At 40.0% G+C, this 24,117-nt stretch overlaps 1 protein-coding gene across 2 annotated transcripts in view; it reads right to left on the bottom strand.

Moving 5' to 3' along the window:
• The window catches only part of nbeab (neurobeachin b), a 215,038-nt gene that overhangs the window by 82,813 nt on the left and 108,108 nt on the right, over window positions 1–24,117 (bottom strand). For both annotated transcript variants that reach the window (XM_085430573.1, XM_085430574.1), the window contains exons 32-36: window positions 23,730–23,857; window positions 19,227–19,288; window positions 15,103–15,167; window positions 13,049–13,157; window positions 8,312–8,478 (exon numbers count right to left, since the gene is read on the bottom strand). In XM_085430573.1, coding sequence (XP_085286699.1) covers window positions 8,312–8,478; window positions 13,049–13,157; window positions 15,103–15,167; window positions 19,227–19,288; window positions 23,730–23,857 — 531 coding nt within the window. The remainder of the gene's footprint in view (window positions 1–8,311; window positions 8,479–13,048; window positions 13,158–15,102; window positions 15,168–19,226; window positions 19,289–23,729; window positions 23,858–24,117) is intronic.

Below are 24,117 nucleotides of genomic sequence, written 5' to 3'. Positions count from 1 at the left end.
GAGTTACAATAATCCAACCTAGATGTCAAAAGGCGTGGATAATCTTTCCAAGGTCCCTATGCAGAACATAGTGTCTGGCCTTGCTAATAAGACGCAATTGATGGAAGCAAGATTTAACAACAGAAGACACTTGTTTGTCGAACTTAAAGAGCTATCCAAAAATACAAATATCCAAATATTTACCTATAATACAGTTACAGGAATAAGGCAAAAACATTGATACAGCAATATAATGTATCACTTCCTCTGGCAATTACAGACAAATTGACACCAAATACTAGTATTTGCATTAAAACAGACAGGCACAGTCAGTGGATTTTGCCACAAATTTGCATCACTACTTCATGACTCATTGTTGTAAAGCTTATCAAAGGAATGAAGGGAAAAGCGACCATAAACTGACTGGCAATACAGAAAAAGACATTCAGAGAGCCATAAAAGCAGAAGGAGAGGAAAGTCATCTAGAAAACATAACAAACATCTATAAAACGTAAGAAATAATAATGATAGTGTACATAAACTGACAAACCAATGTGGCAAAATGCTGTGTTAGGAAATTGTCATTCTTCTGGGCAACACATTGGAAAACTTCAGTTCAGTTCGATTCTGTTCAACCCAATTTTACCCAATCCAAGTCGCCTCAAGGGGCTTTATATTGTAAGGTAGACCCTACTATGATACATACAGAGAAAAACCCAACAATCATATGACCCCCTTATGAGCAAGCACTTTGGCGACAGTGGGAAGGAAAAACTCCCTTTTAAAAGGAAGAAACCTTCAGCAGAACTATGCTCTGGTAGGGGCAGTCGTCTGCCGTTGGGGTGAGGAGACAGGACAAAAAAAGGACAAAAAAAAAAAACTGAATGAGAGCCAGAGATTAATACCAACTAATGATTAATGATTAACTAAATGGGTCATATTTTGAGTTGCTTTGTGGTTTCTACCGCTATTTAATAATCAAACAATATTTTCATGACTTGCATCTATAGGTTCTTTATAAGGTAGATAATTGATGAAAACTGAAACTTTAAAATCGTCAAATGGGAATTTTCACACACACTTAAGTTGCAAAATTCTATATAGGGATATACAGTTAGGTCCATATATATTTGGACATTAACCCCAAGTTTTTTTTATCTGTTTACTAAAACAATTACAGTAAGTCCAATTACTGTTATATAACAGACATGGACATGTGTAGACTCTCAGCTTTCATTTGAGGGTATCCACATTTAAACTGGATGACGAGTTTAGGCGTCTCAGCTCTTTAACATGTACCACCCTCTTGTTTTCAAGGGACCAAAAATAATTGGACAATCGACTCAAAGGTAACTCATGGGCAGGTGTGGGCAGTTCCTTCATTATGTCATTGTCAATTGAGCAGATAACAGGCCAGTTGATTTGAGGTGTGGTGCTTGCATTTGGAAGATTTTGTTGTGAACAGACAATATGCAGTTAAAGGAGCTCTCATGTGCGTGAAACAAGCCACCCTTAGCCCTTACATGTATAGTGGTCACTACAGTGGACAGCTATTCAAAGACTGTTTTCTTGTATTTGTGTCAGTGTTGATGGTATACTTGCCACCCCCTGGTCAGTCAGTTGTCCACCTAAGTGGACATGTAAAAAACTTTTTGAAAAGTACGTTTAAAAAAATAAAGTTCAAAAATATTTTTTACTGCCTAAAGATTAATAAAAATACTTAAGAAAAAGAAATACCAATTGATAATTCATGCATGAAAGGGTTAAGCTGTGAAAACAGAAAAAAAAAAATCAGAGAAGTTGCTACGATATTAGGAGCGGCAAAATCATCCTGAGAAAGAAAGAAAGGACGGGTGAACTCGGCAACGCAAAAAGGCCTGGACGTCCATGGAAGACAACAGTGGTGGATGATCGCAGAATCACTTCCATGGTGATGAGAAACCCCTTCACAACAACCAGCCACGTGAACAAAACTCTCCAGGATGTAAGTGTGTTGATATTGAAGTCTACCATAAAGAGAAGACTACATAAAAGTAAATATAGAGGTTCACTGCAAGGTGCAAGCCACTCATAAGCCTCAAGAACAGAAAGACTAGATTGGACATTGCTAAAAAAAAAAAAAAAAAAAAATCTAAAAAAGAAAGATTACTACATCATCTGAAAAACAGTGGAGGAAGTGTGATGGCTTGGGTGTGCATGGCTGCCAATGGCACTGGGACACTAGTGTTTATTGATGATGTGACACAGGACAGAAGCAGCCAGTTGAATTCTGAGGTGTTCAGAGACATACTGTCTGTTCAAATCCAGCCAATTGCAGTCAAATTGATTGGAAGGTGTATCATAATACAGATGGACAATGACCCAAAAAACAGAGCCAAAGCAACCAAGGAGTTTATTAAAGCAAAGAAGTGGAATATTCTTGAATGTCAAAGTCAATCACCTGGTCTTAACTGAACTGAGCATTTCATTTGTTGAAGACTAATCTTTGGACAGAAAGTCCCACAAAAAACCAACAACTGAAAGTCGCTGCAGTTAAGGCCTGGATGAGCATTAAAAAGGAAGAATCACCAGCATCTGGTGACGTCCTTGACTTCCGGCTGTCAATGCCAGCAAAGGGTTTTCAACTAAGTAGTAGAAATGAACATTTTATTTTCAGTTATTTAATTTGTCATGTTACTTTTTCAGCACCTGAAATGTGTTAAAAAGAGAAAGCTTTAGTTCCTCACATATTAGGCATTCTTTTTGTTCAACCCACTAAAATAAAAGTCTGCACTTCAACTGCATCTGAGTTGTTTCATTTAAAATCAATTGTGACAACGTGCAGAACCAAAATTAGAAAAAAGTTATCTCTGTCCAAATATTTATGGATCCAACTGTCGAACTAAAATGTCAGCATCCATCTATAGCCTTTGAGATGCAATGCATCTTTTTTGGAGCAATGGCCTAACACGTTACAGGCCAGCTACTTAAGAGTCCTCAACACTAACTGAAATATGCACCTATTTCTCTGTAACTTCACATCTGTAAATGTAATAAAATGTATAATGCCTTAGAGATAAGTGACCACAGTGATCTGTTGTCAAAAGCAATAATTAACTTCATGTTTTTCAAGCCATTTAAAACAGAATGGCTCATAAAACTTGCACAGCGCTCGATTGCAGACAGATGAGTTTCTCATGGTTAAAGATTTTCTTTTTATTCTATTTATGCTCAGAGGGGATTTGTGTGAGGCAGTCGGGAGGAAGGACAGGGACATGCTGATTCAATAAAACACCATTATACTCCTTTTAAAAAGCTTCCATTGGTGACATGAGTAGGGGGTAATTATAATAAATGCCAGTAATCACAGACAATTCTATTCAAAGGAGCAGCGACTGGTTTCTGTCTCACACACACACACGGACACTGAAAACACGCCAGTTTTTAGTGTAATTCTGAGGACAAGTGGTCTTTTCTTTTTCTGTTTGCCAACCTAACAGGCTCTGACTATGTGATCTAAAAAGTGTGAACTAAAAAGTGCACGAGGAACGTGTTTGAAATGTCTCAGTTAAGGTAAAAATTGAGCTAAAGTAAAATAAGGAGACAGTAATAAATAGTTCACTTGTTATCTAGCTGCTCAACCAGTAATTTCTGCCATAGTAGTCAGTTCTCGTTCGCCCATTTAACACTGATTTATTGAAACCTATCCTTTGTGTATATTAAAATGACAACCAGACATGTGGCACTGTAATGACAGGGACCTCACACGCCATGAAAGCCATCGGGCAGCCTGCAGAGGCTGCAAACCAAAGCGAAAAAATGTGAAAACATCTTCTGTCAACCAGCACATTCTTCTTCTTTTTGGGGATTTTTATGCAGCATTCACCAACATTCTGCTGTTAGATTAAAAAACTAAAAAGACACAAAAAAGCACCCTGTGCATGAAAGTTGTGACTGGCAACCATATGGTGATGAGCCCGTTGCGTTCAAAGTAAACTATAAAGTAAGGAAAAAAATACAGAGTAATTTCCTCTATAAAAACACACCAAGTCTGATCATGTGTCTCTCGAATGCCAAGTGTTAAGTGACTGTATGGCCAACATCATGATTAGATTATCACAAAGGGCTGCAAATGGCACACAATACTTTCATCTCTTTAATTTCACCATAGCTTTTCATCGCTGTTCTCAAGACTGCCGCAGACTTTAGGTTACGAAGCTGAGATCGAAATGCTTCGGGTTACTGGATATGACTTTTCTTTTGTTGATTAAGAGATAGAATGGAAACACACTGAAGAACGTTATTGGACAAAGACAAAAGGACACAGCGGCAACAAGATTAACTCCAGGTCATCTGGCATAATGAAGACAGACATACGAGGGATGAGGAGCCACATTGTGCTGTTGGTGAGCTCCCCTGGATCGCCAGCTTTCCGGAACCTATCTTTCACTGGAAATGTGGCACAGTCAAGCAATGCCCAGCTCAATTTCAACGCCCACTGAAATTGATGATTGCGTGAATGGGCCTCTTTCCAGAGATAATTAGCACAGCGTACAAGGTTAAGAGGGCCCCAAGGGAAGAGAGCCTGGTGTAGGTCAAGAACGAATGTGAAAAAGAGAGGATAGAAGCGAGCGAGAACAAAGGAGCATCATGTTTTCAATAAGATCAAATTAATGAAGATTATAAAATGCACCCTCACTTAGAGGCTGTCTTAAACAGAGCTGCATTTTATTGATGTACATAGTAGATTAAAAAAATAAGGAAGAGCAGAAACCGCTTTGGTAGAGTGGATGGGAGATAAACATCTAAAGTGTGCATGTGAACAGAAAAAAAGCCCTTAGAGGTGAATTAATTTTATAGCAGCTTCTAAGATTCCCCTTTTGATTTTACAATATTTAACAGAGTACTTCAGATTAATCACAAGAATGTAGGATCATACACGTTTTGCTGCTCTGGACGTCAAGTATAAACGTGTCTTTGAATTATATCCAGTATGTTGCCAGATTAAATTTTGTTTTTACTGTCAGGCTCAATTGGGGACCTTGACTTTTGTTTTCTGCCCCAAAGGGATCATCAGACCTCAACCCTTGCAAGGCTTTAAGGATCTCTGAAGGTGCTCACACCCCCACTGTGGTAGTAGAATTCTATTAGAATTGATAACCCCTTTCAGGAAGGACCAAATACTGCGGGCACATTGTGAGTAAAAAGGTTCATTCCATCACAAAGTTATTATCCACGGGCAGATTGTTACCATTCATCACGTGCCAGAGATGAAACTCACTGTTAGTCAAGGGAAACGGCTGTTTCACTGCCTCGAAACAGATCAATATATGCCGCCATTTTCCTTTTGTTCCTCTGCTACAAAAAAGTAATTATACAGAAGAAATGTTGACAATCAATAGACTAGTCAGGTAAGGTTAAGGTCTGCTGTGGAGGCCAGCAGAGGCTCCTCCGTCAGCTGTCAGTGATGCTACTGAACTCAGACGCCCGCATGGGAACAAAGAGAAGCTTGTATGCTTCAGCTCCCTTTTACATTTGTGTTAGGTTGGCTGTGTCGAAACAGTTAGTATCAGTGCATGAAATCCAATGAATTTTCAAGTGTTTAAAGGTACGTGTGTGTGTTAATGTAATGCAATATTAAAATTAGACCTTTAAATATATAACAAAATATAAAACAATAACGCATATAAAAATAAAAAAAGAAAATGAACAAATACACCATTAAGCTGCCTTTTTTACTCTAACGGTGTATTCAAAAAGACTTTTGTTGCATAAAATAAAGTTGCAGTTTAACTTTATTGTGCTGTCACAGTACGGTAGTCCCGTGCTGCAAAAGTGCTGGACATTAGTCTTCAATGAATTCATCAGCATCGCCTTGACATCTACTTTCACTTTAGACGAGCCTGAACTTTATAATCCACTGGCAGGGTTCAGAGGTCAACAGCAGAGGGGACCAGAGGGCAGGGAAAATCACTCTCTCCCTGGAAAAAACTCTGACATCCAATTTTCAACTTGATTTATCAGTGTAAAGCTAAAATTGATAGGGTGTCATTACTGCACAGGGAGCTGTCTTGGAGAGATGTATCAAAGCCTCCTCATTTTGATTTAGCACAGCGGATCAATACAACCCTATACTGTTTCAATTTGAGGACTATTGATTTTTCTATGCTGACTCCATACAGAGGGACATTCATCATCAAGCAAGCATATAGTATGGATCCAACGGGCCACCATAGGGTCTGATCTGCGTATTTTTCAGGCAGATCATATGACTGTAGAGCAGCTGTTTTAACGCCGTGTACAGATCATTTCCTTATTTACCGCTCTTGCTGTTGGTGCTACAACACAATTTCCTAAAACTGTTTGCTCTAATGTGAACCAACAACTTAAAATCAACTGGCTGCAGATACCAGGAATTCAAAAACAGAGAAATCTAATACTTGGGCATCTAATGAGCAAAGCTGCAAACATGCGGTTTAAAAAAAAGAAAAAAAAAAAAACACTAAACAAAGAAAAGTGTCAGTAGTCTGACTACTGCCTTCCTATGAATAATTTTGTTTATAATATATCCTACACTAATGATAAATATCCCTTGGCATGTCCCCAGGCAGAACTTGGGAGTTAAAGGCAAAGCAATCTCTGTGCAAGACGGTAAAAACAAACATTACTAACTAAAGGTTCACTCCCACACACACACACACACACACACACACACACACACACACACACACACACACACACACACACACACACACACACACACACACACACACACCTCAAAATGCTTGAGGGCTTTATATTTTACAAGAGAAGCATAAATGGGAAAGTTAATGTAGCATTGAATAAGACTGAGCTGCTGAACTGCAACACTGCCTTGAGCTTGTGAGCATATTGCATCATTTTTCTTCACCAGCGGGTTACCATTAAATTTGAATTTGTTGGAAGTTTTGCGGTATCATTTACAATGCACCCACGCTCAATAACCTTTTGTTTCAATGCAAATGCTATGCCTCTGAGAGAAGCTCCATAAATATTTGAACAAGAGCCCAGAATTCAGTCCAATAGATTTCCATGGGTAGTTAAGGTTCAGTCAGTTTTAAGAAAATCTGTACTTGGACCCTGAGATCCTCACAGTCACGGTCAAAATATTAACATAATATTAAACACAGTGTTTGGATAAGGTCAGTTTTTCTGCCATTGTTCTGGAAGCAATTGCAATACATTATTGCCTCTAACAAATCCAAGTGTCAACGGGAAATTGCAGCATGTGATGTCAATATACATGCATTTGATAAAATTAGACTGGCTACTGCACACAATGTTCCGTGAGTAGAAGGATAAAGAACACATTTAGCTGCTTAGAACATCTACTGATTTTGATGGAAAATGCTCGAAACATTAAAAACATAAAATAAAGCTATAAAAATTAGTAAAACATTTTTTCATATTATGAGGAAACCTGGTTTAAGATCTGAAACAAATTCACGCTCAGCAAACCCAGTCGAACATCTGCACTGTATCGTTAAAACGTAATAACAAACTTAAAGCTACTGTTTCAGCAAAGATGCAAAAATTTGGCAAATAAGCAGCTGCGGTTTGTGTATAAAGTGGCAGACTTTCTCTCAACTGGCTGCTCTTGAATTCATTTTATGTGAACAAATTTACTACTACTGTGCATTTCTACAACTGGCCTGTATAATGTGATGTGGATATTTAACTCAAACTGCCTGAGGCTTTCCCTGCACCAAGTCATTGCTCATAGTTCTGCTATTATAAAAAACTGCATGCTTTTTGTCATATCTGTAATTCCCAGCCATAAGCCCAGAAGAAAACAAAACAGCTTGCTGTGACTCCTTTGTTTGTCTAAAATAACTAGCTGTCAATGCTTCTAACCAGCCCTGCATCCATGGGACCATGTGGATGATAGTGAAAAGTAAGCAGCAGAGTGGGAGAGCTGGTGGTTGTTTTAACAGGGCCCATGGGGAAGGCTGCAACTACCACCAGGTGCTGGGCTGTGTTACTGAGAGGGTCAATGAATGCCTGGACAATGCTGCAGAAACACCCCAACCCCCGTCTTCCACCCTGGTATGTTAGATGACTGGCCAATCAGCTGTCCCCAGAGGATTAAGCCACTCGGCACTGTAATTGCATTTGCTGACCTGATTGCTGACCCTATCGGATCCTGGGAAAATGACATTAACTGGTGGCCCTATCCTCTGACTGCAGAGTACTATGAACAGGTAACTTTTGTCCTGTAGGTTGTACCTAACATTGAGTGGCTATAGTTTATCTTGAAGTCTTAACACCACCCCTGTAGGTCTGCAGTTAAACTTGTTCAAGTGTGGGGACCTACCTCTGGGCCAGCGTGCCCCAGGCACCATGCTTGTTGGTGAGGATGTTGACGATTTTCTGCTTTAACTGGTTGGCTGTTACATGGTCTCTGTGCTTAGCGGCGCAAATCAGGTGGTCACACATCTTCTCTTCCTCTTTTCTGTCAGCAGCATACTGAGCACAGTTTGACTAATTTCAGATTTAAGAAAAGAGAAGAAAGAAACAAAATGTGTTAATCTCATTCTGTATTTATATATTTAGGTACAGTATCTACCATCAAATTTAATGCTGGACATTGTTCTAATAGCATTTGAGAATGTCTTACTTGAATAAAGTCAGAATAATATATACACTCTAATGGAGCATTTGTCACGCTGAAGAATGTTATAGCTTCATTCAACACACTTGAGTGCATAAAGATATTAGTGGACAGCTGAGAGATATATTTCTACTCCCTTGGAGGAGGGCACTAAATCACTGCAAGCACATGAAGGCAGTCCATTGCCTAACTGTGGACAGATGAGGCTTCCTGTTAGGTAGCTTTGGATGGCGCTATTAGGGGAGAAGAATATAGCCTGTCAGGGTTTACAAAGCTACAATGCCATTATATCAATAAAATGTTTATGCTGTCCGCTGGTATAGCAATGGGTTAAAATGTGAAGATTTGCAGTTATCTTCTAAAACAAACTGTAAGAATGTGTAAGAACATATTGTTTTATATAATTCAAATCATAAATATAAAAAAAATCTACTTGTCAGAATGTTTAAATAAAATACAATGTGTAAAATTTGCAGCTTTACTTATAAACCTTTTTCCTGAAGTCAGCGCAACAGAAGCGCACCAGGTAGCTAAATGTAAACTAGAGGAGCACATGCGACTCTGTCTCACTAGGCCACCCTGAGGGGAACTCTTGCTAATATTCGCAATCTAATTTGCTAACAGAAGCTGGAAGTTAATTGAATTTCCTGCTTTAAAATTTGAATTCTGTCAGATATTATACTTCAACATATACCTCATAAAGCGGATAACTCAATCTCCGCCCGTCACCTCACATTACAACGTGACGCCGTGACAAATATCAAACATTATTTATCACTTAAAGCATATGACGCGTCTTCCTGACACCAACTTAATTGTAAAACTGTCTTATCTGCGTCCTGAATCTTCAATCTTGAAGAGTGGGTAATAAAGTAATGTCAGGCCTAGATGAAAAGTGTAGGCTGTCTGGAGTTGGCAGACAGAACGGATGGGGCCAGGTACACTTCCCCCTTCTCCTGACATTGCATATCTAACCGTCTCTTCCAGTTTATCTAGTGGGTCAAGGATCCTCAAGAACTGTATATCAAGCAGCTGTTTGAGGATGGCTGCTTCTCCCAGATAAGAAACTCATCACTACTCATATGTACAAGCTGTTAACAGAGCTGGCGGAATTGTGTGTGTGTGGTTTTGTTCGATAGCAAACACACATTTTGATTTTGAACAGTCAGACTGGTAATACTTCATAACAACTGTCGTTGCGATAATCGCATGATTATAAAACTTTGTGAATAGTTAAAAAATGCAGTACAGTGTATTTTGGGCTATTATAAAGTTGTAATGTTGCTGTTTTAAATATTTTTGTTTTAAAGTAAGCAGGTGGTGTTACAATTTAAAATCAGAAGACCAAAAACCTGAAAACTACGGTTTATGTCCTATTTAACTCTCAGTTTTGTTTTCTACTCTAGTCTATCTCACAATTACTGCGACCCCAACCCTGTGGGTATCGCCAAGATAGCCCAACAATATTTGAAACCCTCACTAATGAGGAATTAAACTTTTATTATGATACCAAATTAAACAAGTGTATTAATCAGATTTGTAATATCTACCAAACCATCCATCCACTTTTGTTGTCTAGTTCGGGGTAATATAGCACGGAGAATATTGTGCATTCTAATGATATCTGAGTTCAATGGTTATCATTTCTCACCTCTCTCAGCTATGATGTCAACACGATGCAAAAATAATTCATAAATCAAAGCTGCTCACTCTTTCACAACAGCAGTTAGCTCTGCATGTTTGATATGGTAGATATTTACACTGGATAACCTTCCATAAGAAACCCCAAAGGGATCTGTGTCTCCTCCTGGGATAAAACAGGAGATGTTTTTGCTTTTTAAATGAATGTGTAAACCACTACACAACTTGCAACTTTCTAGTACTTGCTTTCGCTTTATGAAATGCTTTAATTCTTTGTGGCAAACATTCAACACGATGTTGGAAACACTCCTCAGAGACAACGTTTGGTTGACTCTGTGGAATCCTTTAAAAAACAGTTAAAAACTTTACTGTGTAAACAAGCTTTCTGTTGACCAATGCTTTTTACATTTTTATATTTTTAATTTACATTTAAACTCTATATTGTGTATATTGTGCATTTTGCTATTTATCCCTCGATCTGGGGCTCCACGCAAGATCTCATCCCGTGGGGTCAAAATGATCATGAGAACGGTGAGCAAAGATCCCAGAACCACACGGGGGGACCTGGTGAATGACCTGCAGAGAGCTGGGACCAAAGTAACAAAGGTCACCATCAGTAACACACTACAACGGCAGGGAATCAAATCCCGCAGTGCCAGACGTGTTGCGCTGCTGAAGCCAGTGCATGTCCAGGCCCGTCTGAAGTTTGCCAGAGAGCACATGGATGATACAGCAGAGGATTGGGAGAATGTCATGTGGTCAGATGAAACCAAAGTAGAACTTTTTGGTATAAACTCAACTCGTCGTGTTTGGAGGAAGAAGAATACTGAGTTGCATCCCAAGAACACCATGCCTACTGTGAAGCATGGGGGTGGAAACATCATGCTATGGGGCTGTTTTTCTGCCAAGGGGACAGGACGACTGATCCGTGTTAAGGACAGAATGAATGGGGCCATGTATCGTGAGATTTTGAGCCAAAACCTCCTTCCATCAGTGAGAACTTTGAAGATGAAACGAGGCTGGGTCTTCCAACATGACAATGATCCAAAACACACCGCCCGGGCAACAAAGGAGTGGCTCCGGTAAGAAGCATTTGAAAGTCCTGGAGTGGCCTAGCCAGTCTCCAGACCTCAACCCCATAGAAAATCTGTGGCGGGAGTTGAAAGTCCGTGTTGCTCGGCGACAGCCCCAAAACATCACTGCTCTCGAGAAGATCTGCATGGAGGAATGGGCCAAAATACCAGCTACTGTGTGTGCAAACCTGGTAAAGACCTATAGTAAACGTTTGACCTCTGTTATTGCCAACAAAGGTTATGTTACAAAGTATTGAGTTGTATTTTTGTTATTGACCAAATACTTATTTTCCACCCTGATTTACGAATAAATTCTTTACAAATCCTACCATGTGGATTCATGGATTTTTTTTTTCACATTCTGTCTCTCACAGTTGAAGTGTACCTCTGGTGCAAGTTACTGACCTCTGTCATCATTTTAAGTGGGGGAACTTGCACAGTCAGTGGCTGACTAAATACTTTTTTGCCCCACTGTAGCATTACACAGTTGCAGCAGATTTTTTCCACTGCACATCCATGATTAAAATCTCCCTTCCCGCCACATTCCAAAGGTAAGCTACCATGACAATGAGCAGTGAACTCATTGTCATAGTCATAAAACAAACAGACATTTACAGCAAGCATATAGCCAGGTAGTGGTATTTAAGCAATGTTTAGTTGGAACTAAGGGGTCCAAGAAACTTTTGCCACACCATGACATCACACGCAGCCTGAACCATTCGCACAGGCAGGATAGATCGATGTGTAATTGAGGCCCTACCATTTAAATGTGGCAGCAAAAATTGAGACTCATCAGACCAGGCAATATTTTCCCAACCTTAAGTTGTCCAATTTTGGTCAATCTGCACAAACTGTATCCTCATTTTCATGTACTTCTGTACCAGTGTGGTCTTCTTCTGTTTCAAAGTTCAGTGTGTTGTGCATTCAGAGATGCTCTTCCGCATATCCTGGCTGTAAGGAGTGGTTATTTTAGTTATTGTTGTCACTAACAATCCCGCCATTTGTGCAAAATCACTTGCTCTTTTCCACAGTCTGATGTTCACTTTGAACTTCAGAAGGTTCTCTTGATTATGCATTTATAATTTCATTGAGTTGCTGCCATGTGATTGGCTGATTTGAATCAATGAGCAGTTGAACAGGTGTACTTAACAAATGGCCAGTGAGTCTAATTTATTGTAATTATTAAACTTCAAATAATAATTTGTTGTATTTGAAAAAATACTACTTACTTTCATAACATTTATTAGTGATTAGTGCTTTTATAAGGTCTTATTACTCCAGTGTGCACTTCTTTTATTATGCCACTTAAACCCTAGTGTTTCCTTTCATATCTCAAATGATGGTTTGATGGGCGTAGGCTAAATACAGACAAAGGGATTTTATCCCCCGAGTTAGTTGGCAAAAGCTCATATCAAAATCCTAAATTAATATTGCCGGGATCCCTTTGCCACCAATAATTAAATTTATACGAGTTGTAAGAGCGAGGATTTAATCCTCGTGAGGACACAGAGGGACACGATTACTGAGCATATAAAGTTGAATGCCTGTTTTATACTAATAGGATTTGTTTAGAGCTCATTAGCAGATTGTCAAAATCTATTTTCACAGCAGATGGTAAAACTGAAATTTGGTCAATTGAAATATTGAAATACTGTATTTACTGTTGATTCAGTAAGCTGTGCAACTCTGGGCAGGCCTTTAATGCTTTCAGAAGCATAGTTTATACCTCAAACTCTGCATGTTTGTGCACGTCCTCTGCTCGCTGTCTGTTGAGGATGAATTCAGCCTCGTTGGCAACCCGGACTATGTGGTCCTTCATGGCATGGCAGAGCAACCTTTAATATTGCAAAGAAATTTAAAAACAGGAGAAAACATCAGGATTTTTAAAATTACTATGCATTTCAAAGACACTCCAAAGGAAAGCACAGTGTAAAGGTAAATTTAGCTTGTCAGGACTGTGTAACATTCTGCTTAGTGAGAGAGGAGACTGGTAAACAGAATCATTTGTCTGAGTTATGTTGCAAGGCTGCAGGTCAGTGACAGACCCCTCTGTAGCATTAAGGAGGGAATAGAGTGTCATTAGAGCACTGGAGCCTGTCTGCCACGCTCCTGATTGACTGAGCATCCCTTCCCACTGACCAGAACATCAACCCAGAAACTGTATTGCTGACAAGCCTGGCGGTGGAAAGCTTCTCACATGGCTGAGTCTAGACACTCCGTGGTCTCCACCCACATTCACACATAGGTTCCAGTATCTTTAATAAGTGAAAACACCCTGGATATTGTGTGTAGATTACATGCCATTTTACACACCATTAGGCCAGCTTTGTTTTAATTAAAACACCCCTTGTTCCTCTTCAGTGCTTGATACAGATTGTAATTTTCCCTCCCATCCCAAGGAGAGGCAGTAATCCCAAGGCTGCGTTCATCAGCTGCTCTCGCCTCTTTAGTTGTTGACAAGCACTCGTTAATAGACAGAAGTTCACTGTTCAAAGACAGAGGCTGACAACGCCAAGCTTTGTTTCGAAACCAAGAATAGATGAGAAAGCAAGTTGACAAGTGATATTTGGAGATGGAAAAAAGACATTTACGCGCTCCACCAGACTTTTTGTGGTATTATTTCATGCATAGAAAACACTAATCAATCACCATTCGCGCCATGACGGAGTGAGGGTGCTTAGCTGCTACAACAAATGCAACTAAAATTTCATTATGTCAAGAGGGGGGCCTGATTATCATTAACATTTCTACTTTCTTTCGCTACAACAAATGTCTTATCATCAGTCATTTCAACAGCATTAAAGGTTGTTTTTTATTTGTCTTGGTCCTTTGACTGCTTCCATGTGTGGATTGCACCTCCTGACAGTGCCTTTAGCAGAGGCGCCTCTCTCATCTCATGTTGGCATTCATTGACATACAACTCATGAAACACATTAGTTATAAAAGTAGTAACACACCTTTCTTTCTCAATAGCTATTTAATATGATAATGTCTGGTGCTAGAAGCAGCAATAACTTAATGAATGCTCTCTTTGTTTTCACGAGGGGAGGATAAATGGCCTCTAAAGTGGATGTCGGATCTGATTGTAGAATAAGCTTAAATAAAATATCCACCTAATCAGAGCATTGTTAGCCTGCCTGTTAATGGCTTGGAATTCAAACAGCTGCATTATGAAACATAGCTGAATGTTCTGTTGCACATACAACAGATACAATGTCTATGTCAGCCACGCCTTGTAAGGCAAACAGATTTACCAGACTACAGCTACATATACGTCTGTCTAGTTAAGCAGAATAGGTGCACAGAGATTTGAGTAAGACTGGAAAATTATGTGTCTGTCAGCAGCACCCTGGACAGCGCCGTGTGGCCCTACTGACTGAAGCTCTTTGTTCCCGAGCCAGCGGGGGACTCAGAAGCCTGGCTGGGCTCAGGCTTGAACCTGGGCATCGAGGAGGCCTGGCCAGATGGGTCAGCAGATGGGCAAGGAGGCTGAGCCGCCCCTGATCTGCTCGACAGAAAACACAGTCTGGCCACACCCAGGGAGGAAGAGGGAGGAATCAAGAAAAACACAGCAAAAAAGACAGAGGGACAAAATACAAGAGGAGGACCCGAGACTCTTATGTTATTCTCTCACAACAATCTTATTTACTTTTACCTCCAACAGAGCAGCCAAGAGGAGCAAGAGGTTTATGGGCAATCTAGTAAAAAACAGGGGGATTAGTAACCCAGTGTCTGGCCTTGTTGTTTAATCTTATGTATATTAATAAACTGATACTTTACCTCCCTTCATTAATTAGCTCAATGAATGCCAGTCCAGCATTCTTTTGAATCGAGTTCTGCCACTCCTGAAGAGAAAGAAAAAATATTTATTACTCACACAAGGACTGCCCGTGCATCTAAATTACCATAAAGCTAACAGAATAATACAAAGAACACATCAGAAATCTTTGCAAAGCACATCAAAAGTTAAAACAGACTTTGCATCCAATATGCAGCAAGATCATTCGGAAAAGAGTGACAAGAATCACATTTCGTCATGAAAATTTTATATTTGAAACTGCAATTTAGATACAGTTTCATAGCTTGTAATTCAAGTACATAAAAAAAGCATTTCGTTGATATATCCTTTGAGGAAAAAAAATAAAGTGATAGCTATAAAAAGCTGAAATTCTGCACCACATGTAAGACCATCCTTTCTTCCTCTGTGAAAAGATCTGTAAACACAGGAGAGATGTAATTGTGGGATGAAACTGTATCCTCTCGCTTAAATACAGCCATTTCCTCCGTCCCTTACAGTGACAGATTACTGAGCGGGCTCACTGAGCCCTGCAGTGAGTGCCTGGAAGGAATCCGAGTCCTGGGCCAGAGTGCCAGCACTTGCTGTCTCACAACATGCTCTGGAAATGATTAAAAAGCAGTTTGAGCGCGCGCCTTTCACTGTGGGAAATTCAGCTCTCCTGTAACCTTACTGAGGTGCAAATGGAAGAGAAAATAGAGAAGGCCACAGTTCAAAGAAAAAGGGGAAACAGAAGAAAAATGAAAGGAGAAAGGGTTTTAGTTCTAAGGGCTAATAATGTACATATAACTTAAGGCTATTCACATATATAAAGGAACCTTTGAACATTGTTTACCGAAAAAGCATTAAATATAACTGCTATTCCCAACTGAAAGACTATATGGTGGTATATAATCTACATGCAGAAAAGAGGTACACACTGCTTGTTCCCTGTGAGTGTCTGGATAAGATAAACAGCATTTGTTTAGTATAGTACTAAAATAACTGACATTGACATTATTATGTATGGGTACGTGTTTTTGTACATAGTTGTTGTGACTGACACATACTGGTTCGCGCACGAGTGCACAGTCTGACCCTACGATGCGTTAAGTCAGGGAGATGGTGCTGACAAACTGCTGAGCATCTGGTCTCCAAATGTTCCCCCTGACCCCTTTCCTGTGCTACAGTATCTGCCTGGAATAGGCTGTTGTTGATTTGGAAAGGGATCATGTACAGCCAGACTTCCAAGGTTCCACTCGCACCATGCTCACGTGACAAAAATAAATACGGAAATCAAGGCAGACGTGACACTTGGGCAACACCGGGAAAGTGGCAGCAGGTCAGAGGAGGTAAAGCATGAACTAGTCAAATATGCTATCTTGTCTGAGGTATGCTTGTTGACAGCTGAGATAGCACTTCAGAGACTCTCTTTTTTCTTTTTCTTTTTTTTAGCTGGAGTGCACAACTCCCAGAGGAGGCTGCCTTTGATTGCAGAGATTTAAAAAATCCTCTGCAGCCCATTTGAAGGAAATTAGGCTCGACGTGCAGCTCCTTAAAAAGAGATGTAATTCTTGATGTAAATGCAGACCATGACCACAGTGCAGCACCTCTGGCTATGTAAAGTTTGTTTAGTAGTTTCGCCAAGAAAAACGAAATTTTAAAGATGCACCAATAGTTTGGCCTTTTGGACATGTCTGGTTACAATTAAAAAATAAAAAAGGCTTGACATATTTTTGTCTCATTATTATTAGCTCATAATTACATATCAAGCAGGCATATCCAGGATTACTACTTCTTAGTAATATCCGAGCAGAACTAAAGTCCTATAGTGACTTGCTTATAGCTGAGTTTAGTTTCCACACACTACAACTCATTTACACTGTATTTGATATGATATAAACTGAATTTAGCTTTCTGGGGGAAAAATGCTTCAGTTGGAAAAAACTGAAGACTACAGTAGTCTACTGTATACAAATGAATTTGCTACAAGTGGCTAAAAAGTGCCATAATACTAAAGAGCAGGTGAGTTTGTTGAAACGCAAACGATACTAAGAAGTGTTTGATGCTCACTTGGGGAAATACTGGAATTCTCCATTGTATCTTTGAAAATCCTACCACCTAAAATCCCACAACTCCTGTCCCAGTGAACAGCTTGATGGCCTTGAGAGGCATCTCTCTCTTCCCACTTTCATCTTCCTGAAATTCAGCAGGGCACTAAGTATTTGTGGTGTTTCAATCCAACCTGTCAGTATGCGGGAGCCTTTGCTTTTATCTACTCTGCTTTGCTCAGTTGTACTCTCCACATCTGGAGGCCTTCCATCACTAAATCTCTGTGGCTCCACTCTAGATCCCCCCCTGTATGTTTAAGCTGTTACAAGAAACAGAGCTGCTTGACCCTTTCATTCAGCTGCCCAGACTGAGGAGAGACACATAGTGTCTGCAGCCATGGCCAGCAACATAATGATTGCTGTGATTAGTATGCATAAATAAGAAAAGGCAGATCATTAGCACTAATTTATTCATAAAAGTGACAGGTCACAAAACAGAGAGGGACTAAAGGTCATCTAAGTGCCCTCCTTGCTGTCTTAAAACATTAATGTTAAAGTATGTGAGGGGGCATGTCAAAGATGGCATTTTATTGTGATAAAAGCTCACCCTGCATCTGACAAGACTCGCTGTGCTTTCTAAAACCAGCTGAGATTCAATATGTGCTACCAAAGACATCAATTATGAGCTCTTTGCACTGCAGTTATTAATCAGATTAAGGATTGTCTCTGCTGCTTCTGACAGCTGGTCAGCACATATGAGCTTGGTTCCCTGAAAAAAGTAATGAAGAACACACTGCTAATTATCTATTTTTACATCAGTTAATTATACCAGCTGGTAACAAAAGTGGAGTATATACATAGAGAGAGTGTATTATAAGGATGAAGAGCAATTGTTCATCTTTATCTGAACAGTTTTAGAAGGACACCAAACCGTACAATCTAGTTTCAAGGCCTTGCTGTCTGATCGATATCTCAGCCTGGGTTTCAGCCCGCGAGCCCCTAATGGCAGGAACCTCTGGAGCTGCAGTAATGCTATCTGTGTAACGGGGGGTGGACTCAGACCCTTAACAGCATGCTGATGCTCTCATCTGCAATAAATCCTAAAGCTGGAAAATGCAACTTCCCACAGACAGAAAAGCAGCACAAAAAGGAGCCCATCAAAAACCATCAAAAGAGCAACAATAACTCAAAACTGGCTCCCCCATTTACGTACATTTTTTGGTGGAAAGCCCCTGAATAATGGCCTCCATATAACAGAGGCACAGCTCCCTGCCGAAGAGCCCTTTGGACTATGGATACCATGGAGCACACTTTGTGGCAATCCACCTCCTCAAGACTTTGGCCCAGCAGTCTGGATCCACAGAGGCACCAAGTAATGGCTTCCTTATGGGCTCCCGACGCAAGACTGATGGGCTGACAGAAGGTATGTTAAATGTCTCCTGTTCTAACTGCTACATCAGGGCTCTGACCTTCCCTAAAACATGGGCTTAACAAGAGATTCAGAGGGTCAGCTCAAAGGTGATCAGTCACTTGCAGGGTTGGCATGAGGTGGAGCTCATTCTCTAAAGGAGAGCTTGGTAATAAAGCTCTAGGGCGTAGTGAGAAAGTCGGTAGATTCTCAGAGATCAGTGTGTGTCTGTACCATCCGTTTGGACAATTAGATTAAAGAGGGAAGAGATTAAATAACTTGCTGTCTAACATGAGCCCTCAAAACTGAAGCAAGTCTTAACCATAAATGTGTATACTTTCAAAATATCCACAACTTGGACTGGATAAAGGGTATATCTAATGTGCATGTCTCTGTTTAAAATACATCTTTCAAAGTAAGAGGTGAGTGAACTAGGTTATAGCAATGACCATGTCTAATTTGCCAGTACAGAGTGTCAGCTTATATTGATCTGCAAAGGTTGAAACCAGATCCTTGCACGTCTCCACAGAGTGTTGGCAGAGAGTATGTTATCAAGAGTAGCAGAGTATAGAACGGCCTATTAGACATGAAAAAGAATGGCAGATAGAAAAAGACAAAGAGAGCCTGGGAAGATGAAAACTGTGAAAAAAATGAGAAAGAAAATGCTCACCTGAGAACAAAGGAGCATGACGAGCTCCACCACTGAGGTACTTGACTTCATACACACTAGACCTTTGGAGATAAAGCAGATGAAAAGAAGAGACATTAATCTTGCATGTTAAAGAACATAAGCATACAACTGTTGGTATGATAAGGTGTAATCATTTGGGCAAACAAGATAATATATAAAAAAAGAAAAACGCATAGAGCACAACACCGACATACAGTACTCGACTTGTGCAAAGCTACTGTATATAGCCTCTTTTAGCATTTTTGCCAACCCTCCCCAAATTGTGTTCCCAATTTGCCTGTCATAAAATTGTAAAGGAGAAAAAAAACGACAGAACAAAAAAATACATCTGCAACACATTTACATACGAGCACTCCAACCCCCACACACGCACATCCTTCACACATGCCACACGCTCACAGAAGACATTCACAGCTTCTTCCCACATCTCCATTCGGTAGACGGTGAGCCGCTGAAGCAGACAACTCTCTAATGAAACATGGGCAGGTGTGAAAAGCTCATTTGTAGAAACAATGGCTGCAACTGGTCTCGTATTCTGCACCTCCAGCCCTTCTGCTGCACTCGGCGAGAACCATTAAAGGTGCAATCATTAATAAAGCAAAGAAAGGAACTCTATAGTACTCATTATAGGCAGGCAGAGTAAAAACACCTATGCCCCATGGATGTTGTTGTTTCATGGATGATGGGGAATCCACCAAAGAAGATTTCTAGGAACTTTAAGTTTTTCACAGTACAAATACTTAAAAACAAAATAGTATTCATGTAGTTGTAATGATGGCTTATTTAATAAAATTATTAATAGCAAAATAGTTTTGCATTATACTTAAAAGCAGAGTTATCTTTGATATTATTCAGTTTTATAAAGTATGCAAAAAGCACCTGAAGACACGGGTATAAAGAATAGCCTAATTATACAGAATAGCTTAATGAGAAATGCACGAGTGTCTGCTGTAATAGCACAGAAAACAATAAATAAAACAATCACATGTGTGTCCAAGGTACAATTTGCTGTCCACATGTAAACACAGCAGCAGACCTACCTCCAAAAGTCCAAACACTAAAACTGCAGTAACATTTACATTGGTTGACATGCCTGTTAAGTATGGGCACCGTTTGATAACAATGATATATACTGATAATATTAATGCACTTGTGTATTTGTAAACTATGATATGTAAACATAACATATTAATATATTTTATAAATATGAATTTAATTCTAATTACATGACGTTTCCCTTCATGGCTTTTTATTTATTTCTATTTATGTTTTATTATTTTCTGTAATATATATAGCATATGAGTTGGATGCTTATATTAGACATGTGCAATGGGCTCAGGCCTCAGTCTGCTCTAAATCTTCTTCAGGCAGTTTTTTTTTTCTTTTTGCTGTTTTTTTGTTTGTTTGTTTTTTTTTATCTTGGCTCTGTGTGATGTCAGTGCAGTGGTTATCCCTAATATAAACATCTCAGCCACACAGCTCTGGCTCTAAGCTTCTGTTTGCATGAAACAGCCAATCAGAAAAAAGTTCACTGCCACCCTCGATGTCAGCAAAGGGAGAGGAGCTGAAACTGATTGTTTTAATAAAATAATGAACAGAGGGGCTGCAAAAAGACCTGAGAGCACTGAGATTAATAGGGATTATTTTGAACTTTGAATTTGAATTGTACAAGGGTGGAAAGCCAGGAACGAGCATAAATGGTCCCCTTTAAAGGTCAACTAGACAAAATTCAGCAGAAATGGTTTTACTTGTGTGATTAAATGGTATAATCTAACACAGAATGCAAAATATTCAAACCCTGGATGGATGGATCTTTTGGTCACTGATTCTCCATTGAGTTCTATTCATGAGCAGAGACTGTCCAAGGGAACATATTGTAAATACTCTAAGAGGATGTGACCCTTCTCTTGTACACAGAGTGCCACAGTTGACCTCTTGTTATAGCAGTGACACGCTAAGCCATAAGTCAGTCCGGACTGACACAGTAGTCAGGTGGCCAACTGACCCTGGCCTTGTGCTGGTAGACAAACTAAATGCATTCTATTTAAACATGGCCTGCCAGTCCTTTCCTGTAAACAGGGCAGGGTTAAGGCATGGGTGAATGTGGCATTGTGGGGTGATGTGCCGGCAAGCTGGGCCACTCAGGGGACAGCAAGGAGCAGGCGGCAGGCATCACAACAGCGGCAGTGTTCGCGCACAGCTCTTACCCAACAACTCCAAGTGTAAAGCTCAGGGTGCACACAACATAATTGCTGCAGTGACCACATGTCTGCAAAGGGGGTGAAGGAATAGAGTGAGGCAAAGGGGCACACGGGGCACAGGAGGGCTTGACCCCGAGCAATCTAAGGAGTGATGGATGACTGGTAATTACTGGTAAATGGAGCGCCTTTGCACTACAGCACAGTATTTCAACTGCGGGCCTGGGAAGGGTCGGGAAGAAAAGTAGATGACGAAAAGAGACGAAGCAAAATCAGTCATGAACAGACTGAAACTAAGATGGGCTGAAGTGGCTTGATAAACTTCCATATAATATAGGTGTCCAAGAGCAAGTGTTGATTCTGTGTATTTGCAGTGTTTTGACTGGTAAACCTGCTCTAATCCCTGTCAGAGTTCACATTTCACAGACCCAGACAGGGTTAAACATGTCTAGAGTGCTGAGGCCCGAGCTGTCTATCTATGACCTTGTTTGTGGGGTTACAGTCTGCAGCCTGAGATCAGCTCTGGTTTGTCAGCTTGGTCAGTCTGCTGACAGACTTTGAGTGAAAGGGTAACAGACATATTCACACTTGTCAAGGCTTTGCTACCTGATTTTTCATTCCTTTCTCCTGACACTGAGTGAGTAGACCAAGCCACATGTGCATAGCATACTCACATTTCTATTTACTTATGTATATATGTATGATATACGGCTGACTTGGAGGAAACCATGCTTGTTTGTGGAACTTAACTGGTTGGAATGGAAACATTTTTAAAAAGGAGTCCGTAAAACCTCAAATGTCCTTTTCATGAGCGCAGAAAGTACTTAATTTATCATTTCACCATTCATTTCGACAAGACTAGTTATATCAAATAAAGAAGACCCTTCTTATCATTAAACATGCCAAAGCTGATTATTTTTAAAAGCTTAAATTAGATGACAATAAAAGATGCTAATAAAAAGATCCATAAAATTTCAGATCCAACATTGCAAAACAACAAAAACCCTAACTAAATGCAATGTTATTCAAAACATTAAAATATTGGAAATGCATTTTTTAAATCAACTGGTTGTGTAAACAGTTAATGAATAAAGTATGCCCCTGGAGAAAAGTGGACAATGGTGGTCAGTAAATGTGGGTCAAAGTATTTCTCTAGCAGGGCTTAAATAACAGTCACAAGAGTGCGTTCTGGCAGCATCCTGTCATTCTCTGCCAGTGTCCACCAGTGTCGGTTAGGTTACCAGCAAAAGAAAAGACTTTTGCAATCCGCATTCAGAGAAAGCATTTTGGGTGCAAGTTGAGAGAGCGGAGACCACCCGCGTATGTTTTGGACTACACACAAACAGACAAACATCTGCAAACACACACAGTCTCACTCATGCGCGTGCTGACTGCGGTGGCCCTGTTTTCTTGTGAATACAAGCCAAAACAAGCCTGGGGAATAGAGTGGTAGTGCACACACATGTAGGCATAGAGCCCTGAGGTTAGGCACAAGTAGCACTGTGAGAGGCTGCCAACCTGAGGCTTGAAGAAGGGACTGGAAAGCTTCACGCAGCCACCAGGAAATAGAGTGGAGTGCAGCAAAGAGATTTCACACTTCTGCAAACACTATGCACAACCAAACCAGTCAGTGCAGCTCTATTTGTAAAGTGACTGCTGTAATACCGTTTTAAAATAAAATAATTAATGCCATTAAACCTCGTGGCTGCACAGAGGCACGTCTAGGTCAAACATTCAAGAGTACATTTTAATAGCAACAAAAATGACTACGGTAATACAGAAACATTTAAGCACTTATACTTCATTGTAATAAAAATGTGCGTGCATATAGATTTTACTGTGCACAAAAAGGTTAAAGCTTACCCTGAAATTAAAAAAAAAAAAAAAGATTTCAAAATCCCTTCTAGTACAATGTGAGTTGGAAAGAGTGAGTTGGAAATTTCATCTTATTTTGGCACTAAAAATAATGCAATGAGGTGGCAAAGGCTACCAACATTTAGTTCAAAATGAGATTGGTTTGACAGTGAAATGCTGATGGTTACAAAAACATCTAGGAACAATATGTGGAAAGAATTTGAGAAAAGAATCATGAAGAAAACAAACACACACATGCCACAAGATGAATGAAAGGGAAAACAAATTTAATCAGACCCCCAGCTTGTGTGCAATATCGCAACTCTCCTGTCAATGTCTACAGCATCCAAAGTTTGGCAGCCGGTGGGGTGACTGGGACAAAAATGTTAACAGCGCACTAAGAATAAAACGCGCCATACAACATCTGTACCTTCTATGAGCAACTCTTGTCCATGGCTGCCCAGCAGGGTGCGAGACAGAAAAGGCGCAAAGTCCACAAAGATCTCTCTCAGCAGGGGTGCGACTTTCTCCAAGGCCCTTTCTAGCTTTGTAGTAATGCTGTCAGAGAGCACATCAAAGTAGAAGTCAGAAAAAGAAATTAGACACCTGAATTTCAAAAAGAAAACTTGAAAGAGGTCATTCTTTTTGCTACACTATCAAGGAGCAATAAAAAAAGGAGCAGTGAGAGCCCCACAGTTCACCCGGTGTGCACAGCTAACAGCACTTAGTGTGTAGTCAGACTGTCAGAGTCAGACTGGTGGGTGCAAGAGGTAACCAGCACATTTCAGAGGATGCAAACTAAGCCAGATATCAATGAG

The sequence above is a fragment of the Copadichromis virginalis genome, linkage group LG14 (assembly GCF_057382275.1).
Source record: "Copadichromis virginalis isolate Kocher_CV1m ecotype Utaka linkage group LG14, C_Virginalis_male_GT1.1, whole genome shotgun sequence".
Taxonomy (NCBI): domain Eukaryota; kingdom Metazoa; phylum Chordata; class Actinopteri; order Cichliformes; family Cichlidae; genus Copadichromis; species Copadichromis virginalis.
This window is presented reverse-complemented; position numbering and strand designations above follow the sequence as displayed.